Source organism: Macrotis lagotis, chromosome 8 (assembly GCF_037893015.1).
Source record: "Macrotis lagotis isolate mMagLag1 chromosome 8, bilby.v1.9.chrom.fasta, whole genome shotgun sequence".
In the NCBI taxonomy this organism is placed as follows: domain Eukaryota; kingdom Metazoa; phylum Chordata; class Mammalia; order Peramelemorphia; family Peramelidae; genus Macrotis; species Macrotis lagotis.
The window spans coordinates 113144348-113167944 of record NC_133665.1 but is presented as its reverse complement, the minus strand read 5'-3'; the positions used below and the strand labels follow the sequence as shown (position 1 = coordinate 113167944).

Here is a 23597-nt window from a genome sequence, read left to right as displayed (position 1 = left end):
AAATGACTTGCCCAAATTATAACATCAAGTAGTATATTTACTAGAGATAAGAACTAAACCTTACAAATACTGAAGCTCACTAAGGCCATCAACTGAATAAACTAAAGATCTAAAAGTGAAATCTAGGCTATAACAGTCTTTAAAAAAATCTTGAATTTAGAGGGAATAGTTTTTAAAATCTTAGAGATTTCTGTTAGTCATTCTATATACATTTAGGTTCTACTGTATGCTAAATGGGTCCTGTAAATTTAAGGATCTTTTCTGATTGTAACACTATTCAGATTAGAAACCAGTTGCTAAGGATTCCAGGAAGAATTAGCTGAGAAGTATATTAATTAACCATCAAGTAGTATGTGTTGATTTAGACTCCAAAGCATTGCAACCTACATGTATGTTCCTGCTAACAGGGCACTCCTGTTCAATATTCTTTAGTAACTCCCAGCTGGCTACAGCCTAAAAGTTCAGGCCTTTATTAATTTCAATTAGTGCATTCAAATGTATCCAAATATCTTTTACTATCTAGTCTCTTCATCCCTCTTGGTGGCACCATTTTCCATGCCTAGAATGATCCCTATCTTTCTACTTCTTTCCTCACCCTTAGTCACTGTCTCTGGAATCCTATTTCTTCATTAAAACCTGCCTCAAATGCTGCAATAACTAAAATTTTACAGGTAAAAATTTGTGTTTCCTTCCTTGGAACTCTGAGAACTGTTTCTTCCATCCCTTTTAAACTAATCATGCTCTATTGTGAAAGATGAAGACCGGGCCCTGGGGGAGATAGCTGCCTAGGATCCAACACAACATGATAGACATCTTTTTTTTAATATTATTTTTATAAATGACATAAGTTCAATGAAAAAGAATTTTATTTTCGATGGCAAAAAGGTTTTGGATTTGTGATAAGATAAGCCAAGGGTGAGGAACCTTTTTTGTGCCAAGGGCTGTTTGGATATTTATATCATTCACCTGTTATATTTGGCGAAATGTTTAATTCACCTGTAAAAAGCTCCAGATTTGGGGGCAACTAGGTGGTGCAGCAGACAGAGCACTGGCGCTGGAGTCAGGAGTCCCTGAGTTCAAATTTGGCCTCAGACATTTAATAATTGCCTAGCTTTGTGACCTTAGGCAAGCCACTTAAACCCATTGCCTTGCAAAAAAAAAAGCTCCAGATTTATCGAATTTCAAGTGCTGCCTGTGGTTGCTGTGGCAGCATCAAACTAGATGACCCACAGGCTGGTTGTTCCCTGCCCCTGAAGTAAACTGTATGATACAAGGAAGACTCAAAGCTTCTGCTATACTGTGACACAAGAAAGAAACAATTGTTCACATTTTGATTAGGGTACATAATTGAATCCTCCACATACTCAAGAGGAAGAAAAATACTTCCAGATCATTTTTCCCACCAGGGGAACATCTAGAATCTATGATAGGGAAGAATATGCATGCACTTAAAAGATAATGTACTAAGGTATAGAACTCTTATGGCCAACATGACTCATAGCTCTGTCCCCATAGGCCTAAGATTTGTCCTTTCTCTTTTAGAGGATCCAAACAATAGTACTTGGTCAGGGCTTCTCTGGGATTGGTGATGAAGCTGTTGCTTCTCTAGGATTCAGAGTTTCAGCTGAACAAACCAACAAGCTTCCTGGAAGGGGTCTAAAAAAATCATTTCTTTCTTATGCTGCTCCTCAACTGGCACAGCTGCTGAAAGACTTGGCAGAAAGGCTACATACACTCTGTTGATGGACATGGCTGCTAGATAGGACCAAGAAAGCTGCCCTGCCCTTGGGCTGTTCTTGCTGTGCAGGGTCTGGAACTCTCAAAACATGTTCTATCCCCCACCTCCACTCTTTCCTTTTATCTCCAGCATTGACTGACTAACCTTTTCAGTTCACTCACTGATTTTGTTGAGTCTTTTCAATCATTTCTGACCCTTCCTGACCCCATTTAGGGCTTTCTTTTTAACTCCTCTCTCTTCTCTTTCCTCTTCTTGGTTCCTCATTCTAAGACCACCCCTCTCTTTTTAACTCCTCTCTCTTCTCTCCTCTTCTCTCCCTCTCTTTTATTATTGAGATAACATTTTTTTCCAGAGTTAAAGCCCAACCAGCAAGCCCAGAGCTTGGCATAACAACAATCCCTTGCACTCAGTCTCTGGATAAACTCTTCCTCAACTTCCTCACAGACATGAAGTCCTACTATGAATGAACTTTTTGTCTCTAGACAACCTTGCCTCACTCTTGCTGCTCCTATTGCTACACTTTATGATTTGATTCTTTTTCTAGCCACAAATACAGAAATCAAGGTTTAGCCCCACCATCTCAAGGGTCTCCTACCAGCAGACACTTGTCTAAATTCTCTCCCCTAAAGGAATGTAGAAAGCTATTTGTGAGCTCTTGAGTATTTTTAAAGTTGACGATGGTTGCAAAACCTCTGTGATTCTGGTCATTTGTTACCAAAGGTGACAATGGTAAAGATATTGGAGTGCTTGCCATTTCCTTCTCCAGTTCATTTTATGAATAAGGAACTGAGTCAAACAGGGTTAAGGGACTTGTCTAGAGTCACACACTGCTTGTAAGTGTATGAGGCCATATTTGAAGTCAGAAAGATAAGTCCTTTCTAATTCCAAGCTTGACTCACTCTGCAGTTTGCTACCTCACTCTTCCATGGGCAAGTAAAATCTTTTCCACATTCATAGTTTGTCTGTATGTTACTATACTTTCAACTCAAACATTACCATGCCTTTCAACTCAAACATTACCATGCTCTTTTTTTACTGAAGTGCTACAGAGCTCTTTTAGCCAAGGTAAAAATCCTTAGTTGACCTCTCCTATATTATACAAAGTCTTTCTGGCTCAAAAGTCCCTACTCCTCTGGGAATCTTATGTAGATGACTGCCTAGGGGCAGAGGTAGGAATATTCTCTATACTCCAGAGGCAATTCATCTTTCACTGGCCTTTTCATATGCAATCAAACTATTCAAACCTCCTACCTTCTCTTAGGTGGGGAATGTGTAATTTGCATTTGAAGACTTCCACTTTCCATTTCAATATTTCCTACCTTTTAATCTCAGGAGACCTTAATTTCAAAAGCATCCTCTCTTACACATTAAAAGAAGAGGATTATCATCCTAAACAAAGTCTAGAGACTATGTCTTTGATTTTATTGGTACATGGTAACCACAGAGGAGAAAATCCCCTCTCTCACATAGGTCAGCACTTTTTCAGTAACTTCAAGTCACAAAAAGCAACTTAGAATACTAGTACAGAGTCCAAAATAACACAGTTTACTCCCTGATGAGCTTCCTGTCCATGACTTCACCCTGATTTTCAGTTCTAAACCAACAGATGTAATAATCATTGATTCAATCCTTGCCAGATTGCATCTGAAGTATTGTGTTCAGATTTAGGCATCACATTTTAGAAAGGACAATGACAAATGGAGAACCATTCAAAGGAGGGTGATCAGTACAGTGAAGTGCCTTCAGAAGGCTATTTTGGGATCATTTGGCAAAATATGGGTTCGTTTGCCTGAAAAAGAGAAAATTCGATGGCAGCAAAATTGCTGTCTTTAAGTATTTCAAGGACTGACACATGGAGGAGTGAGATTTACTTGCTTTGGTCCCAAAAGCAGAACTAAAAAAATAAAATAAAATAAAAAGATATCCAGAATTTCTAAGTGTCAGATATAGACTTGATGTAAGGAAAAAAAATAGTAACAATTAGTGTTATCCCAAAGTGGAATGAAGTGTTTGGGAAAATAGGGAGTTTGTAAAGGAAATAAGTACATTACTCGAGGATGGGTAATTTCATTTTGTTTAAAGCCTCCATTTTGTGTCTCGTTGTTGTGTAATTTTTTTTTCCTATAATAAAATATGAGTATAATTTGGTAAAGAACTGGTGTTTCCCCACCCCCATCTCAAATCTTCTAAACAACTGATTTGTGTTTTCCAAAACTAGTAAAGAACTGATAATGATAAACTTGAATTGGTAGTTCCTTTGTATCAAAACCTTAAGGAATCAGGGATCATAACTTCAATATAAGTTGTAAACATCATTAACCAGAATCATAAAAATTCACCAGAAGCTCCATCAGCAGCCTGAGTTGTCACCAGACTTGCCTCCAAGATGAGAATATTAGAACATCTACATGGATCGAGAGCAATCGTAACTGACAGAGCTACCAGAGCCTCCAACTGGATAGAAAAGAAACCTTGACAGGAGAAAGGAGATTTCCTAAGATCCTTAGGAATCAAGTAGGTGGTTTATGGAATGGCATTTATATTGTTGAAAATATAATTACTCACTTCTGATTAATAATAGTGATTGAATGCACTGATAAATAGAAGTTAGATTTAGTGTCTCAACTATACAGTTCCACATATGAAAAGTAAAGCATGTTCTACAAGTTAGATGACAAGCATAGTCAGAGATTAAAGAAGATGGAACCTGATTCTAGTAGAAATTGGATTAATTGGTTCCCTCTAATATTAAAGTTCTCTTGATTTGAGGACCTGAGATATAGGAGTGATATAGTTCTTACAAGAAAAAAAAATGTAGTCTTAATGAAGTAGGAAAAAATTTTGCCAGAGAAAACAAAGTAAAATTCTTAGAAAATGAAAGGTGATGATATAAACCACTAAAGACAACTTCTTCACATAGAAATTTGAAAGTCATAGGTCATGTACATCACAGAGAAAAGGAGGGAGGAGAGAGTGAGGGGGAGAAGCATTTTGATGGTTGTCAGCATTTAGAAAAATTATTCTATACCAAAGTAAGACACAATCATTATAAATTTGTCAGTTTTATTTTATTTTAGGTCTAGAGTTCTAATTTCACTGATATACAGAAATCAAAATGAGAAAATTCCTTCTAGTAGTGAGTATCAGGAACTATTCTTCAATTTATACTCTTAGAGAGTTGCCTGAGATACTGAAAGATGAAATGACTTGCTCCAGGGTTACTCAGCCAGAGATAGGGAAACCTGGTTTCAAATATTCTAACTCTGAAGCCTGCACTGCATTCAATATTGCCTCTGACTTAGATACATGTTTCTAAGAAAATTAACTAAAATCTCGGAGTTATGTGTGTATATAAATGAATCCTGTTTAGAAGTCAGTCAAGAAGACTCACAGGCTCACATTCCTTTTCCTACTGACCAGATTACATCTGTAGTATTGCACCTAGTTCTATGACCCAAATGCTAAGGGAAGCAATGACAAACAGAGCTTCACATACAGGAAGTCAGCTATGAAAGTGAAAGACTGCACTCTTCATCCTATAAGGAATAACTGAAGGACCTCAGCATATTTAAGCTGTAAAACATAACAGCTAATCTAAATTTTCAAATATCTGACATATAAAAGAACAAGTAAAATTACATTTGCTATACAAGCTGGCACAAACTAAGGAGTAGAACTTGGTATTTCAGGGAAGCAACTTATAGGTTTAAATAAGAGCTGGGGGGGGCTTAAAGTAATTAAAATTTTGATGTTTTTTTCACAATAAAACAAGTTATCTTTGAAGTAATGTATTCTTTGTCACTGAAATGATGCTGCTGGTCCTTCTTTCTCAAAGGTCCTTCTTTCTCAAAGAAGACCAAGGACATCAGGAGAGTGATATTGTGACTTGCAAGTGATTTGGATTTAAATGAAGGAGAGTTTAGGGGCGGCTTAGGTGGCGTAGTGGATAAAGCACCAGCTTTGGAGTCAGGAGTACCTGGGTTCAAATCCTGTCTCAGACACTTAATAATGACCTAGCTGTGTGGCCTTGGGCAAGCCACTTAATCCCATTTGCCTTACCAAAAAAAACCACCTAAAATAATATAAATAAACAAACAAACAAAGGAATGTATGAATAAATAAATAAATAAGGGAGAGTTGTACAAAATCACCAGCCTTACTTTCTCCTCTGGAGTCTGCTGTATCACTAGATATGGTTCCAGATGCAATGGGAGACCTTGGCCTCTTTAAGTCCTTCCCAGGGCTTAGTTTGTCTGAGATATCACCCATTCAATAATTAAGGCAGGTAAGATATAATGACAGTAGAAGCATTATTAGAGATGAGATTCATGAACTGGGTGGGAGGTTAATTTTTCCAAAACCATAATTCTATAACTATCTTTATGAGTCAAGAGGTAAAGAAATGCAGAATATTGGGTGAGGGGGGTGTTGGGAGAAGGAGCAAAAGAGTAGATTTGCTATCTGTGTCCATAGGAAAGTCTTCCTTCCCCTCAAGCCTCACACAGCAGTCTTTCTTCTGCACTGTGAATTCTGTGAAGGCTGGGAATCATACCAAAATCCATGCTGGATGCAAAAAAGACAGGAAAGGAATGTGGATGTGTTGACTGACAAGGGAAGGGAAAAGGAATAAACCTTTATTTAACACTTAGAATATGTGCTAAGTGCATTATAAATATCTCATGTGATCCTCACTAATAACCCTGGGGGGAGATATACTATGAAGTCTTTTTTTTTTGCAAGGCAATGGGGTTAAGTGACTTGCCCAAGGCCACACGGCTAGGTAATTATTAAGCATCTGAGACCGGATTTGAACCCAGGTACTCCTCACTCCTGGGCCTGTGCTTTATCCACTACGCCACCTAGCCACCTACTATGAAGTCTTAACCCCATTTTATAGCTGAGGAAATTGAGGCATTTGCAAGCTAAGCAACCTGCCAAGATCATAAGTGCTAATAAGTGTCTGAGGTCAAATTTATAAAATAGTTAGAACAATGTTTAATATATAATAGATCCTAAATAAGTCTAGTTATAATGATGATAATTCCATGCCCATTGTGCTAGACATGGAAGCAAAATGTTACTTTAAGAACCAAAAGTAAAAATACCCAAGAATAACCTAAAGCATACCTCAGAGTAATGTTTTTAAGAAAACATCAAAGATGTATAGAAAATAGAATGTAGGCTTCTAGGGGGCAAATACTGTATCATTTTTGCCAACACATTTCAAATATCTAGCACAAAGTCTTGTATATTCTATGTAATTACTTAATACATATTATTTACTAAGTTAAATAGAACAAAACAGAATGTATCTCCTTCCTTATATTAGGGCAATAAACATCCATTTCTTAGACATATAGGAGCTTAGGACATTTTACTCCTTCCTCATTGTACAAAGAGGGTTCAAGCTGAAGCTAGAGAAACTGGGTCAGTTCTGGTTCTACCATTTCTTACTTATTAAATCTAAGACAATTAATTTAATGTCCCTGGGACTGTTTTCTCAGTGACAAAATGTAAGAGTGGAATAGCTAGCATTAAGATCTCTTTCAGCTCCAACTCTATGATCCTATCAATGATCCACATTTCTCATAAACTTTGTATTTTCCCAAGCACATAGCAGAGAACCCATACACAGTTGGTACTTAATAAATGTTTGCTCTACTTGAACAAGTTAATTCCATTTGGAAGAATTTCCTGTTTTTCTGACACTTAGATGAGGATCTAAAAATCTTTTTCCAGAGTACACTTGTATGTACTTCATTATTTCCTTTGATGCAGAGCCTGATGCTTTCTCTCCAGTCTTCTCTAATCCCATAAATCTCATAAAATACTCTTTCCTAGCAACTTAAAACATTTTGTCAACATTGAACTTTGAGAATCATAGGATTGTGGAAGTAAATGTTGATATTTTCCCAGGCCCTTAATTTTACAGGGAATTTTCTCTTATGCTAGGATGATTTGAAAGAATTAGATTTTTTCAAAATTAGATTTTGCCAATATCTTTTGTTTTTATTTCTCCTAAATTTCTCCTTTTTCTCTCCCTTTCCTCCTGCCAGACAGCCAAACCTTATATTGGTTCTTGTTTGAAAAGAGCCAATCATGTAAAAACAAAATCTTAAAAAAAAAATTCTATAATTCAGAAAAGGTTGCCATCAACAAACACCACATGCATCTGCCATTTTAAAACACTCCTTAGGAGACGAATCATTAAGTAGGTCACATGGAGAAGCACATCCCTTTGACAGAAGAACATTCTAAGACTCTCCTGTGCTTAAATAGAAATCCATCTGGCTGCACTAGAAAAAATACAAAAAAAGAGTGCAAAAGGAAAGAGTACAGGACTTGAGCTAAGACCTAGGTTTAATTTCTACCTTTAATGCTCACTGGATGAGTTAGAAGGAATTCTTTAACTACTCTGATCCTTTACTGTCTCCAGTATAAAATGAGATTAATAAAGCTGGAGAATAATGACCAAGTTGCCTGATGATCACTCTTCAGTCTTGCACTTATGGTGCAGCTATTCCTACTCTTATCCACATCTGCATTCCTATAGATATTCTCCTTTCTGTGTTTTTCTTTCTTTCTTCAAACAGAAATTAGGGAAAAGAAATAACCTTTTATTTGTCCTTAACAGCTTCTAATAGATCTAGGAACTAGAGACAAGTCATTTGTTTTCCTTCTCTAGAGTCTCACTTTGCCTGAATCATTCTTCAGAATTTCTTGACATAACCTAAAATGGCTCCTTTTTGGATCAATCAATGAGAGATGGAAAGGAAAGGGTGGGGCCAGGAGGCAAGGTTCAGGGAGACATATGTGAAAATCCAAAAGACAAAAGGCAAGAGGAAAAAAGCAATCGTAAAAAAAAAAAAAAGGCAAATAAAGAATTGGGCACTAGGTGGCGGAATGGACCTGGAGTCACGAAGACCCTAGTAGAAGTTCAGTTGACTTTAGTTGTATGTCCCTTTGGCAAGACATTTAAGCAGCTTCTCTCAATTTCCTCATCTATAAAATGGGGATAATAATAGCCCTAACCTCCCAGAATCAGATTTTTTATAAGCTTCAAAGCCTCATATAAATGTTGATCCTATTATTGATCTACAATAGTGGGCATGGTAGATCTAAATTTTGAGTCACAAATGATACTTAATGATGATTACTTCCCTTCTCTAGCCCTCGGTTTCCTCATCTGGAAAATAACAGGGCTGGGTTAGACGATGTATAAGAAATATTTGTGGAAGCATTCTGTTTATACACTTAAATACACCACTTTCCATAGCTGTAATGTCTTTCACTAACATTTCTAAGCAATCTGTGACAACTATATTTTTGGAATTTATAATACAGGACAGGACTGGTTTGTAAATAGAGTTGGCTCAGTTTAAGAAAATTTTGATGGCATTCTCAAAAGACAATCCGACTAGGTAATGAAATACATAGGGTAAGACTTCATACCTCCCTGCTGACAGCTCATCCTTAACTACCAATATCTTTTATCATTATTATGAAGGAAAGGGGAAAAAGCATCCTACAAAAAACTGTTAGCATGGAATCAAAAGGTTTAATTCTGTTCCCTCAAGGAAAAAGCCCAATGCTTACTTTTTTAAAAATTTATGAAATAAGCATTTCACTCACCCCATGCAACCACTCACCTTTACTCACATCCTTTAAAAATAGTGTTTGCATGGGTAGGATTTAACTTAAGGCAGATTATGTGGGTATTGTAACATTAAAAATTTCTGATAATATTCTATCAAGTTAATGTGCTTAATTGGGGAGTAGATATAATTGGTAATAACATAAAGTTCCTTTATTCTTGTCCTCCTTTTGTGAGTCTTTAAAAGACCAAAAAAAAAAAAAGCAAAGTAAGGAAAAAGTAGCAAAGAAACACAGACAGAGCAAAAAATTATGTCCCCGATGCACTGTGGCCATGAATTTTTCATGCTTCACAAGCCCCTCTGGCTGCAGGATCTTTGGGTCTAATATTCATTCCAACAGAAAGGCAAAGAAAACAAACTCTTTAAATGTAAGCAAACTAACAGAAGGTTGCTTTGCTGTTTTGTTTTGTTTTGTTTTCTGTGCAGAAATCCAGTCTAAAAACAAACAAACAGCACCATGGAGACACACAATGAGATGACTTCAAATGTACGATTACTAGTTACTTTAGCTGAATCAGGAAATGATCAGAGAAGGAGTCAAACACCATACCTGCAGAGATTTCACTTTCCATCCCCATCAATAGCATGAAGAACAAACATGAAATTTTTTTCTAGTAGACAAAAATAGGTAAACATCCATATTTGATATATAAAGTGCTAAATATCTAAAATATACCTAATATAAATAACTAAATGTACCTCAAATAATAACTAAAGAATGGGAGCAGAGTCTCAACATAACCTTTTTCTAATTTCACAACGAATGGGAAGAATATAATGTTTTTTATGACTTTGAAGATGAGCTAGCCTCCTATTGGATATAAGAGATCTATCATGGGAAGGAAACTAGAGATATATACACTTAAAACAGAGAGAGAAAATTTCCATAATTTTGCTGTGTGAATTTAGGTTGATATTTGTGAGATATACTATAGTGTGAATTTCTTGGTGCAAGGAATAATTCTGATACGATTCTATTTTGTGCAATGGACATAGACTTGTTTGTACTTATTTCATTGTTCTCTTTTGTTGAGTTTTCAAGTATGTGTTCTTTTAAAATGTATATTACTGCTAAGAAATAGATTGATGGATCAGTGGAATAGACCAGGTGCAAAAGAGATAGCAGGAAATGATTATAGTAATCTGCTATTTGATAAACCCAAAGAGTCCAGCTTGTGGGATAAAAACTTTCTCGTTGATAAAAACTATTGGGAAAATTGGAAGTTAGTATGGCAGAAACTTGGATTAGACCAATATCTCAAACCAAATACCAAAACAGATCAAAATGAGTACAGGATTTAGACATAAAAGACAATATTATAAGCAAACTAGGAGATCAAGGAATAGTTTACCTGTCAAATCTATGGAAAGGGAAGCAGTTTATGACCAAGGAAGAGATGGAGAACATCATTAAAAACAAACTAGATAATTTTGATTACATTAAATTAAAAAGCTTTTTGCACAAACAAAAACACTGTAACCAAGATCAAAAGATATGTAGTAAATTGGGAAACAGCTTTTACAACTAGTATTTCTGACTAAGGATACATTTCTAAAATATATATATAGAGAGAGAACTAAGTCAAATTTATAAAAAAGGCCATTTTCCAATTGATAAATGGTCAAAGAGGATATGTAGAGGAAATTTACACATGAGGAAATCAAAGTGACCCATAGTCATATAAAAAATTTCCCCTAAATCATTATTTATTAGAGAAATGCAAATTAAAGCATCTCTGAGGTACCATCTCACACTAGCCAGTATGACCAGAAAAGACAACCATCATGTTGGAAGGGATGTGGGAAATCTGGGACACTAATACATTGTTGGTGGAGCTGTGAACTCATCTAGACTTTCTGAAGAACAATTTGGAATAATGCCTAAAGAGCAATAAAAATGTGCATACCCTTTGACCCAGCAATACCACTACTGGGTCTATACCCTGAAGAGATCATGAAAAAAGGTAAAAAACATCACTTGCACAAAACTATTCATAGCAGCCCTATTTGTGGTAGAAAAGAATTAGAAACTGAATGCATGCCTATCAATTGGGGAATGGTTGAACAAATTGTGGTAATATGTATGTCATGGAACACTATTGTTCTATTAGAAACCAGGAAGGATGGGAGTTCAGGGAAGCCTGGCAGGATTTGCATTAACTGATGCTGAGCGAGATGAGCAGAACAAGAAGAACATTGTACACCCTAACAGCAACATGGGGTGCATGATCAATCTTAATGGGCTTGCTCATTTCATCATTGCAACAATCAGGGACAATACCATCTGTATCCAAAGAAAGAATTGTGCAGTTTAAACAAAAACATAAGACTATTACCTTTATTTTTTTTAAAAAAAGGTATCTTATTATGTAATTTTGCTATTTCATATTTTATTTGAACCTTAAAGATATGATTTCTCTCTCAACACATTCAATTTTGGTCAATGTATAGCATGGAAACAATGTAAAGACTATCAGACTGCCTTCTGTGGGGGGTAGGGGAAAGAGGGAAGTGAGATTGGGGAAAAATTGTAAAATTCAAAAAACAATAAAAAAATAGATATTACTATAAGGAAATAGGCAAAATTTAGACTTCTTAAAGAGACCATTTCCCCTAGACTTTGTATGTACTTGTGAGATAGTGTCACAGACTCTTTGTTTTTTTTTTGATGGGAAGGGTATGTTTTATACCAGTTGATCTTGCTCTATAATACTATTTATTTTGTGAGTACTCACTGGAATGCTTTCCATTGTGATTAGGTATTGTTTATCAAACAGCTTTTAAAAATATATTTTAAGAGGTGGTCTAGTAATCTAAAATTTTTTAAATATACCTTTCAAAAGTGAGTGGGTGTTAGAAAAGCCACCTTAAAAATATGTGCTACAGAAAAGAAAAATATTTGTCAAAAATCTTACAAACAATGCCACATCATGCAAAACAAGAGACTATAGAAAAGAAAGGTATATTGCATATTATTTCATTTCATCCCAAATCAACTCACAACCTCTATAAACAATCATCTCAGTGTAAGTAACCAAGGGACAATCAATTAGTGAGAAGCAATCAAAAAATGTAAAAGATTGAAGAACAAATGGAAGAAATGCAAAGGAAGGGAAAGATGCTATAAGAGAGGCATACCTAAGGCAGGGAAAGTAGAATTTTATAGGAGGAGCACTAATATTTATTTAAAAAGTGCTCAAAGTACTTGTATATCTTTTCTAACATAAGAACAAAAGAGCTTAATAATGAGTTTGCAAGAATAATCCATTCTGTCCCCACGGCTATATAGTAGATGAGTTCCTCCTGCATTGGCTACTCAACTTGCTCCTTTTCTCAGCACTTGCTCAAAATCCCCCCATTCTACATCCAGTAATTGAATTGCCAGAGGCACAAAAATAATTTTCTCAAATTATTTTTCTTCCTATTCAGCTTTTGCAAATTAAAAGTGAATTCATGAACTATTTCCTGAGTGCTCAAAAAAAAATGGTAGTTTGTCATTTTCCCAGCAAATATATATGATATGGGATTAACAATTTGGCATGGGTTCTGTCAATATTCTGGGCCTCAGCATTAGCAAAAAGGTTAAACATTACTTACATGAAGTCAAGATGATAAGTGAGAAGAAAGACCAAAAAAGAGAGAGGCAAAACGTGATGAGGGGAAAAAAGTGATAGAGGACAAAAGAAAGAGAGGAAGGGAAAGAACAAAGGAAAGAAACAAAGCAAACTACAGATATTCCATACAGTCCTAAATTTTTAGAAAGGTAAAGTTTAAATAAGCACACAGTGCTTTTTTTTTTAACTCTGAATTTTTTCTCTAATTAAATACAACACAAAATAGAGAATATATTATAATATTCTACATTCCATTTTCCTCCCAATCTAACAAAAACACATATCACTGTTGGAGTCTGGGGGAAGATTAATGAAATGATAACAATGAAATATAAATAAGCACTGAATGAGAATTTGGGTCAAGACTTTTATTTTATTATTTAGAAGTGCACTACTAAAATCAAAGGCTTAAATTTTGCATCATTTGTACTTTCATATATAAGCAGTTTTATGGCCTTTTTTTCTATATAAACATACCCATAAAGAGAAACTGTACATTATTTTGAAATAGATTCTGCCTGTTCTTGTTGTTGTCCAACTCCTTATGATCCTGCTTATGGTTTTCTTAGTAAAGATATTGGATCAGTTTGTCATTTCCTTCTCCAACTAATTTTACAGATGGGAAAACTGAGGCAGACAGGGTTAAGTGACTTACACAGGGTCACAAAGAGTTAGTAAGTCAAATTTGAATTCAGGTTTTCCTGACTCCAAGCCTGGTGCTCTATTCACTGAGCTACATTACTGCCTAATCTCTTCCCAAGAAAATAATGAGTAATAATCACTTTAAAAAAACTATCTAGGAAGCTTTCCTTCAATATAGTCATATCTTTCTTCAAATAGGAAATGGCTAGTTGGAATCTAACCAAACTTTTGAAAATAATAAGTTTTATTTAGATGTGATTCTCCAAATCACACTTGCCTTTGGATTTCCATGTGCATCTATACTGACAAATGAGGTGCCTTATTTTTATTTCAAATCACCTAATATGAGAATATTTGACATCTTGATTTCCTCCTCTCTTTTCTACCCAAGGATGATGTAAATTTACTTGAGTGTCATTAATGTTTAAGACTCTTCCAAATGTTACCTCTTCCCTAAAATACATATATTTTTTAAAAGATAACCCATTTCTATTAGAATAAGGATAGAACCATAGCTTGTGCTGTAGATCTTATTTGAAATGTTTTTCATTTCCTTACAATTCTATTGTATTTTGAACTTTCTAGCTATTATATTTTAACTAGAGTTTGAGCACAAAATAAGCAACATGGCATAATAGATACAGGTCCAATTGTAGCATTAGGAAGACTAGTCTTCTGTCCCATAATAACTGTCCCTGTCCCATAATAACTAGGCAAGTCACTTAACTTATAACTTCTAAGACTAGAAGTTACAAAAGAATCCACCAATCTTTATTGGTGGGGAACATTTCTATACTGGGAAGTCCTACCACAAAATTATACATCTAGACCTCAATCAGTGAATTGAGAAACTCAAAATAAATACATTCCCTTTAGCTATTTTGTGTATTAGAAAAATATAGAATAAACTAATTGCACCATTTAATTCATTCTCTTCCACAATAGGAAATAAATGAATCTTGTACCCAGAAGTCATGAGACCAAGTTAAACTGAAGCATATTAAAGTCAAATATGTCTTTTATTTGAGCATTCAATGCATACATTCAGTGTTATTAAGGTCAAAGGAAAAGATGAGAAATCAAGAGTGATTGGAAACTGACCTGTTTTTCATTTTCATCTTCCAGCCTCAGCCTGTCCTCTATGCAGTTCCTGGCCTGTAGAAAAGCCTTCCTCTGAGCCCTTTCTGTCAAAATCCTCACAAAGACCCCATACAAATTTACACTGACAAAAAGCAGAGCATTTGCCCCAAGCTGTAAAGGAAAAAAAATAAAAGAAATATTTTAATGTACACATTTTTCACAACATTTCAAATTTTTCTTCCTTCTACTTTTCATATACAAAGAACATGGTCAGTTTGACCCAGGAATTCTCAGTTTCCAAAGTGTTCAACAAGCTCACATCAAGGGGATAGAGATTCTAACAGGGAACTTCTTTGTTTGGGGTTCTGTAAATAGCAACAAAAAAAACTTCACATTTGAATAATTTCATTGCTCAGTCTATAATTCTGTAGCAGAATCAAAGATGTGGGAGTACCTGTATGGGGTTGATTCACTGTAGCAGATTCCCGTGAATGGTAGATAAGGTAGTCTACCATCTGCTATGATAGACTTGTATAATTATATATAATACATTAGGCCAAAACAAGAGGTAGACTCTAATATGAAGTTTGGGTTTTGTTTTGTTTTGTTTTTTAGATATATAAATAATGCCAGAAAAATACTACTTCCCAGGAAGGTAAATATTTATTTTGTAATAAGTCTAATTAAATATGCTACAAAGAAGACTCATATCTTCTAATAGACAGTCACACATAGGGAATATAATTTTCACAACTGAGAGGAGAAACATTATTCTCAAACCTTTCCTTTGGGGTATGTGATTTCTTGTCCTCTTCTAGGATCTCCATAAATGGCAAGGAACACAGACATAGCAGTCCCTGAGATTGATCAGTCAATCAACATACATTTATTAGAACCATGGTAAGACCCTCCCTCCTTACAAGTTGAGCTAATTTTTCCTTTAAAGGATATTTAGACATTCCACAAAACTCAGCTGGCTCAAGGGACTAAAGGTTTGGACTCCACATCACTTTTCAATTACCTGATTGCAAAGCAGCCAAAAGAACTTCCAGAGATATTCAGAGGCATGGCTTAGAGAATCATGATATAGACAAATGAGATTATTTCAGCTTTATCAATTCAAGGTGTACACAAAAGTTATCCTTATTGAATATCTTGCTCATTCTAAAGCTAAATGAACCTCCTTTTGATAAAGGGTGAATGATTTCCAAGAGCCTCATTTGGTTTTGATATTTAATCTAAAGAACAGGGGTAACAACCTGAATCAGCCTCAACTCAAGATACTACTATATTCTGTGGATGATACAAAGAGACATCATAGGCCCTGGTCTCTAACTTTAAAAGTTTAGAATGTGATCAATGTATCAGCATAGGAATACTTAAATAGAAGAAGAGAAAATGGTGAAAACGGTTCAAGACGACAACAATAAGATGATGGAGTAGGATGAGGTTGATTGTCAAATCAATGGTATGGAGTTGAAATGTTACTGGGGTGCTGAAGAGAGGTAGAATTCAGCAAAGGTTTGAGGGGGCTGGCAAGGAGGATGGATTCAAGTTGAGATAATGGCAAATCAAATGGTGCAAAGGGAAAAGAGCAACATTGTTCAGGTAATGGTAAAAAAAGATCAAATTTTTTTTGGAAGGGGGAAAGGGAGGGGAGTTAAAAAAATGAATAGTTCAAAATAACATCAGAATGGTAAGTTGAAGATGTAGTTTGGAGGGCAAAGGAGCTGCCATTTCTTACTTCAGTTATTTCATATATGTATATGAGAGGAAAAGAGCTAATTCCACTAGATCTAAGAGTTGTGCCCAAGGCTTCTGTAGGTTCACAGGTTTTATTTCTCTCTGATAAATGTAATTAGCAGTGATATTGGCAGTATAGCTGGAAACTCATTTCAAGGATATCAGCTCTATGATGAAGTCAGCAAGTCACCTTTGGGTACATATATGTTCTCACCAACACACATCAGCCTCTCCACCTTTTTTGGGAGAGTATCTGACTCAGGAGTTCCCACAGACATATCCAACTTCTGACACTTTGGCAGGACACCAGCTCTTATAAGCTATGACTGAAAAATTCAACTTACTGGATCATGGATTTAGAGGTGGAAGGGAATCTGGATAATTACTGAATCCAAATTTTTTATTTTACAGATGAGGAAATGGGGACCCAAAGATGTTAAAGGACCTTCCCAGCCTCAGAAGCTAGTGATTGTTGATGGGGAAAGAGTGAACCCCAGATTGTCTACATCTGCACCACACTGCCACTAACTTCGACTGGCAATTTTCTGGCAGTAAGTTTCTTCACACTCCAAGAGGAGGGTTTAAAACAACAGCTGTGCAGTCTGTTACCAGACACACACTAGAAGATTTTCCAACTTGATGAGACCCATTAGCAAAGGGTTCTTACCCTAAGGGTCCATGAATATATTTTTAAAATATCTTGATAATATTTCCATATAATTAGTATCCTTTTTAATTATATGTATTTTATTGTATTCATTTAAAATGTTATTCTAAGAAGAGTTTTATTTTTAATCTGGGTAGGGCATGAACTTATTACTTAAAATATTTTAATAACTGTACTACAATATAATTGATTAACTTTTTAATTACATATATTTTATTTTGTGTATAAAAATATATTCTGAGAAGGGGAATTTCCCATGCCTACTGATATTGCTAATGAAATCAGCAGAAGGAAATGTAAAGATATAAAATTCAGGACAAGGTCCCTAGTCTCAGTCCAGATGTTAGAAAAAATGAGAAGTTCCCTCCCCTTTGGGACATAGGTTTCACACTCCCAGTCTTTGCATGTGAAGTATTCTAAGAAGAATCCTGGGAGATAGATGCAGTTTCTAGGAGTTTGAGACTCCTTATCCATAGTTTTTAAGCAACAGTGTCCTGCCAAAGTGCCACCAGGAGTTGGAAATGTCTAAGGGAATCCCTATAAGTCACATATTCATTACCAGAAGTGTTCAAGTAGGAAAAGGGACAAGCTGGGATGGGACGTCCACAGGTGGAAAGTGACTCTAGATGTTTGACCATATAGAGAAATTTATATTAGAGCTAAAACAGAGTCAAAGATGTTCCCTCTCACCTGACTCATAGTCAAGGTTAGGAATGGCCAGACCCTGATACTGAAGCAGTCCCACCAAGACAGGAATGGCAAGGTTCTATTGATTAATGATAAGGAGGATTGGGGTTTGTACCTGATATGCTAATGAGATGACCCTAAGGTATTTGGGAGGATACTTTTAGTGAAGGGACTGGGTCTCTATGATCATATCATAGTGACCCTGTAGGTTGATCAAAGGTTATACAAAAGGTCATTGGTCTTAGCAAACTACCAAAGAAATTAATCACATACACACACACACACACACACACAGAGAGAGAGAGAGAGCGAGAGAGAGAGAAACATTAAATGTTAAAATCCCTTGTATAATAAATATAATAAAACCCCACTAGAAGATCTTTGAAAAAATGAGTCTATCTCCTTACTATGAGGATGCATTGGAGAAGGATTTTAGTAGAATTCAGAGCTAAGCCAATACAGATACAGATTTTTTTATACTACCTTCAATATTCTAGACATACTGGATTTCCAAATAGAAACAACAGAAATCATTGAGTCTAGCTTCCTCATTTTACAGTTAAATAACAGGAGGAGCAAAGGGCTTGAATGACCCTTCCAAATGACAGGCATAAGAAATAGAGTCAGAACTCAGGCCAACACAGTTTTTCTGATTCTAGATCTGAGCTCTTGAAATAGTCAGGGTTGAGTGAAAGCAGGAAAGAGGGATCCTAGAAAGAGCTCGTCTAGACATAAAAATACTATTCACAATTCACTGAAGTCCAGGTCCATGTCTTACAGTGCTCTGTAGGAAGTAGGTAGAGAATAAATGTTTGTTGAATTGAATACTTAACATCTTCATAATATTTCTACAAAAAAAATGAGAAACTGCTCCTTAGCTATCAAATAAACTGCTCTTTACACATCAATCTTATTAGACATAAAGTCATAAGATAGTGGAATCATATAAATAAGCAATATCTAATTTTAAAATGAAGGAAATGAAAAATGCTGGATAGTGACTTTTTTAAAATAGAATGCCCAGTTGAGGAAGTGGATTGACCTGGATCTCTTTAGGACCATGGTTCATATGATTCATTTGAATGATAATTTCCTTTGTTTTGTTTGTCTGGGAGGTTTGCAGCTGAACTTATGTGATGTTAGCATTTACCAAGTCAGTTCTACACCCAGTTTCCTTGGTGATTTTCTCTTACCAGAGAGGAAACTCCCTGAATTAAATTTTAATGTGGAAAAATTTGCCCCATCAAGTTTTACAGCAAGCCATTTGGTAAATGGATTTTAATTGGACTGAACTAAAAAGTTGAGATCAATGATCTGGCTTGGGTTTGTTTGTATTTTATTTGTTGTTTAGGTTATGAATATAAACTATATAGATCTGATGTCCATGAGCAAGTAACTATTATAATCCAGTAAAATTAGTTAGATTCATTTAGTGATACACAATATTATTAAATGTGAATAGTAACTAGCTAATAGAAGACTTTCACATCTGTTATTTCGAAACCATAAAAATCAAGTCTTTTTAGACATGACAGAAGAAAAGGGAGGGGAAAACTAGATAAATTGGGAGGCTGCTTTAAGGACCTACTAAATATCCCTAGATGCAAAACCAGAGGGGGGTAGGTCTTATCCATTAAATCCATCATGGGCAAGGTGAACCATAGTTAATAGTCTGGAAAAATGTACTTCCCTAAGGTGTTGAAAGTTAAACCTGGAAGATGCTTAGATTTGGAATCACACCTGGCTTAAGGGCAAGGCAGTCTTGCCCTTATTAAGGAGTAAAAATCTGACAGATGCTCAGCTAGGAAAGGAAAAGTAAAACAAAACAAACTCACAAGACTAGCTGCACATAGGAAATGTTTCTTTCGTATACCCTTTCCTACCTCACCAACACTCTTAGCTCCATTGCCATATACACACATACATACACTCATACATATACAATTGTCCCTGATGCTATCTGAAAAGTCAACAATTAATCTGTTGACACTGGATTAGAGCTCCAAAAGTCCAACCCACTTTGTAGGGGTGGCTTGGTTCATGATTAACAACTAATTCTCCAAAAAAATAAAATCTGTACATAGTATACTTTCAATTTTAGTATGAATAATTAAGATTTTTCTCAATCACCTTCTTAAGCCTAGACAAGCAAGAGAACAGAAGCCAAGCTGTGATTTGTAGCATTTGCTGATTTCAGCTCTTGTCTATAAAAGTAGGCTCCATCACCAGTCATGCCACCTGGGGAAAGTCATTTAATACTTCTGAGGCTGAATTTCTTCATCTGAAAATAGGAATAATAGCCTATATCAGGACTGCCTCATGGTATAGTTAATAATTGAATGACTCAGGAGGCATTTATTTATTAATCTACTGTCTGTCAAGCACCATACTATGCTCTCAGGATAAAAGGACAAAAGGGAACTCCTTTCTTTCCTACCTTCAAGGAGCTTGCATTTTTAACAGGGAGACAATACACATAATAGTACATACCTAATACATACAAAAATGAATACAACAAATTAGTTTGTGAAAGCAACATGGCAAAGTGGGGGGTGAGGGGGCTTTAGGACTGTGGAGCATGAGCTGTCTTGAAAAAAAAAATAGGAATTCAGAAAGGCAAATTCTGGAGGCAGTAGCTGGGAGAACCACAAGGGCAAGAATAGAGAGACAGGAGATGAAGAATTATGTGTGTAGAAGAGGAAATAGTCCAGCATGTTATATCAATGGATATGTGGAAGGAAGTAATATGGACTGTTATAATCAGTGTATCAGTGATTCTCAAAGTGTGGTCCTCAGACCCCAAGACATTTTTAGGTACTCTATGAGAACAAAACTATTTTCACAATTAAACTAAGATGTTACTTGCCCATTAAAATATTCCTCCCTTTCTCAACTCCCTATCTGAGTCCAGATTTTCCTCATATACTTCAACCAGAGCAACATATAATATGGATTGAAATCAGAAACAGATATGAGACTTCAACTTTCTTTAGTTAAGTCAGATTTTAAAGAGATTTGGGTAAAACAGTGCTATTTTGATAATTTTGTTTTAGAAAAGTTATTTTAATAAAAATAACTTAATGTTAACATGCAATGGGTTTATTATTTTTAAATAAATGAGAAAATAAATGTTTTTAGATCTATCATTTTAAATTTCCAATATGGAAAATGATAGAAACAGTACACATAAACAAAAACCCTTTGGGAGACCAAATAATTTTTATGAGTGTTAAGGGAATGAGACCAAAACTTTGAGAATCACTGATGTATATGAAAATATTTTGAAAACTGTAATTAACAATATTATAAATATACATACATACATGCACACACATATAGTGGTTTTATTGCCCCAATTGGGAAACATGAGAGGAGAATATCTTTCTTTTTAGATTCAAATATTGATTAAGTGGAATGGTAACATAATTATTAGTGAAATAAACTGGTTAGTCTGCCTTTTAAGGAGTGTATGTAATTGTGAACAATAAAGGCTGTGTAGGAAGAGAGGAAATTATAATACTCTACATAACGGTGTAGTGGAGCAAAAGTATCACATTAGGATGCGATTCAAAAGCACAGAGAGAGAGAGAGAGAGAGAGAGAGAGAGAGAGAGAGAGAGAGAGAGGAAGAGAGGAAAAGTATCAACAAAAGTTAGTGCCTGAAGAGACTTTAAAGGTCATCCTGTTAAGTCTCTAGTTGTGCTCTGAAACTGTAGTGAGTTCATTCCTAGTTCAATTCCTTCAACTATTTTTGTTCTGTCTTTCAACATTTCTTTATCACATTTTACATATATTTTTGAGTATCTTTTTTTGTACCAAATCAATAGTCCCTGGAAAAGAGAACTTCCAAACTCAAGTTGTGTTTTTAGAGACCTCTAATTATTTGGAAATTCTCATATTGAACAGATATTGATGTCCCTATAATATCTTCCCCTAGATCCTTATTCTAGTCTCTAGCAATCTTCCCCCGCAAAAAAAGTCTAATCTTTTTTCTACAACATAAATTTCCAAATCATTAAAGACCAGTGGAATATAATACTAAATAAAACTATTCCCCATTTATAAGGTTTCAAATTATCTAAACATTCATTGAGCACATTCCCATTTGCCAAAGTCTCTTTTCAAACATGGGTATACAGAAACAAATATAAATAGAATCACATGTGATTTAACTGATAAAGGAGAGTACTATGATCTTTAATTTAGATACTCTATCTGATGAGTCTAAGGATGTCTGAAAGGAAAGATCTCATTATCTTTTTTTGGAAACCTACTGTTATCTCATGTTGAGTTTGTGGTCAATTAAAACTCCCAAGATAATTGAAGTTCTCTCATCCTATTCTTGTATGATTTCGTTTCTGAACCTAAGCATTAAAACTTTCCATTTATCACTATTCATTTTAATTTTACCAGATTGTTCCAACCTGTAAAGACTTCTTAGGATTTAAATTGTATCCTACAGTGAATTACACAATCCTTTCCATTTCATATCATCTAGGAAAAATACGAACACTTTTGTTTAGTATTTCAAGTCTTTCATGGTTTGACTCCAATCCATCTTTCTAGATTGCTCTTACACTACTTCCTCTACCCAACCTAGAATTCAGAAAACCCAGTCTTTTGCTTCTGCTGATTCATGAGGTTCTATCTCCCATATAGCTTTCCCCTTTTTTTCCTAGACTACCTATAATGGCTGGAATGCTTTTTTCATATCTTCATTTTAGAAGCTCTAGCAAACTTAGGTCAATTTTTACCTTCTATACAAGACCTTTCCTAGATAACTTGGGTTTCAGTATGGTTCCTGCCATTGTGATTTCTCAAGTCTCTCATCTCCAATTCAATCCACAAAATTTAACCTGTGAGTAATCCGCCTAACATTTTCTTTTTTCTGTCAGTGCTGTTTTTAGTAAAGTGCTGCTTTGAGGATACCCCTGTGGGTGTGAATCTCACCAGTGGAGTTCTCTTTCAGATGAACGATGATAATTGTATTTGATGATTTTAACTATGCTTATAGAGGAATGAGGAAAAACTTACAAAGGGCTTTTTCCCCCCCAGACCCCAAAAGGCATTGTAATTCAATGAATTCACAGATACTTTATTATTGTAAATTTGTTTCCAAGAGTAGGAAGACCCTTTTTCTAATTCCTGTTTCATATCAAATGATAAGTAAGTCTATTTGAGGCTTATTCTGGATGTGGCTGCAACCTCAGGAATGACCTGTACCCAGGGAGTGCAAAAAAGGATGGTCTCTGGTAGTACATGAACAGTTATGTCCTCTGACAACTATAACAATTCCTAAAGATAATGACTGCAGTTTCTATGGAAAGATGTACCTGTAATTTGTCTAAGTTTCTCATCATATATTTATCCCTCAATAAAATTATGGAATGGAATGGAATGTATTCCTAAATAAAACTATTCCCCATTTATAGGATTTCAGATTATTTTACCATTCATTGAGCATATTGGAATATATAATATATTGGCACAGGGAGAAAAAAAAAGATAAAATCACAGTCTCTGATCACAAGGATACACACACACACACACACACACACACACACACACACACACACGTGAATATACAAAAGGGTATGTAAAGGGAGGGTAAAGTGTTATCAAACTAGTTGAAAAAAAAGATGCCTCCCAGCTGGAGGCATGATGGAAGAAATAACACTTTGGAGCTGTGCTTTGAAGGATGGGTTAGATATCAATAGAGAAAGATGAAATGAGGACACTACAGGCCTAGAAAGTAACATGTGCAGAAGTAGG

The 23597-nt window shown here is 35.3% G+C and overlaps 1 protein-coding gene across 2 annotated transcripts in view; it reads right to left on the bottom strand.

Annotated features, from left to right (window-relative positions):
- Nucleotides 1–23597, bottom strand: part of ADCY1 (adenylate cyclase 1) — a 370465-nt gene that overhangs the window by 239966 nt on the left and 106902 nt on the right. For both annotated transcript variants that reach the window (XR_012470935.1, XM_074198240.1), the window contains exon 2: nt 14751–14900. Coding sequence is in view for 1 of the 2 variants with exons in the window: in XM_074198240.1 (XP_074054341.1) it covers nt 14751–14900 (150 nt within the window). In the remaining variant the exon portion in view is untranslated. The remainder of the gene's footprint in view (nt 1–14750; nt 14901–23597) is intronic.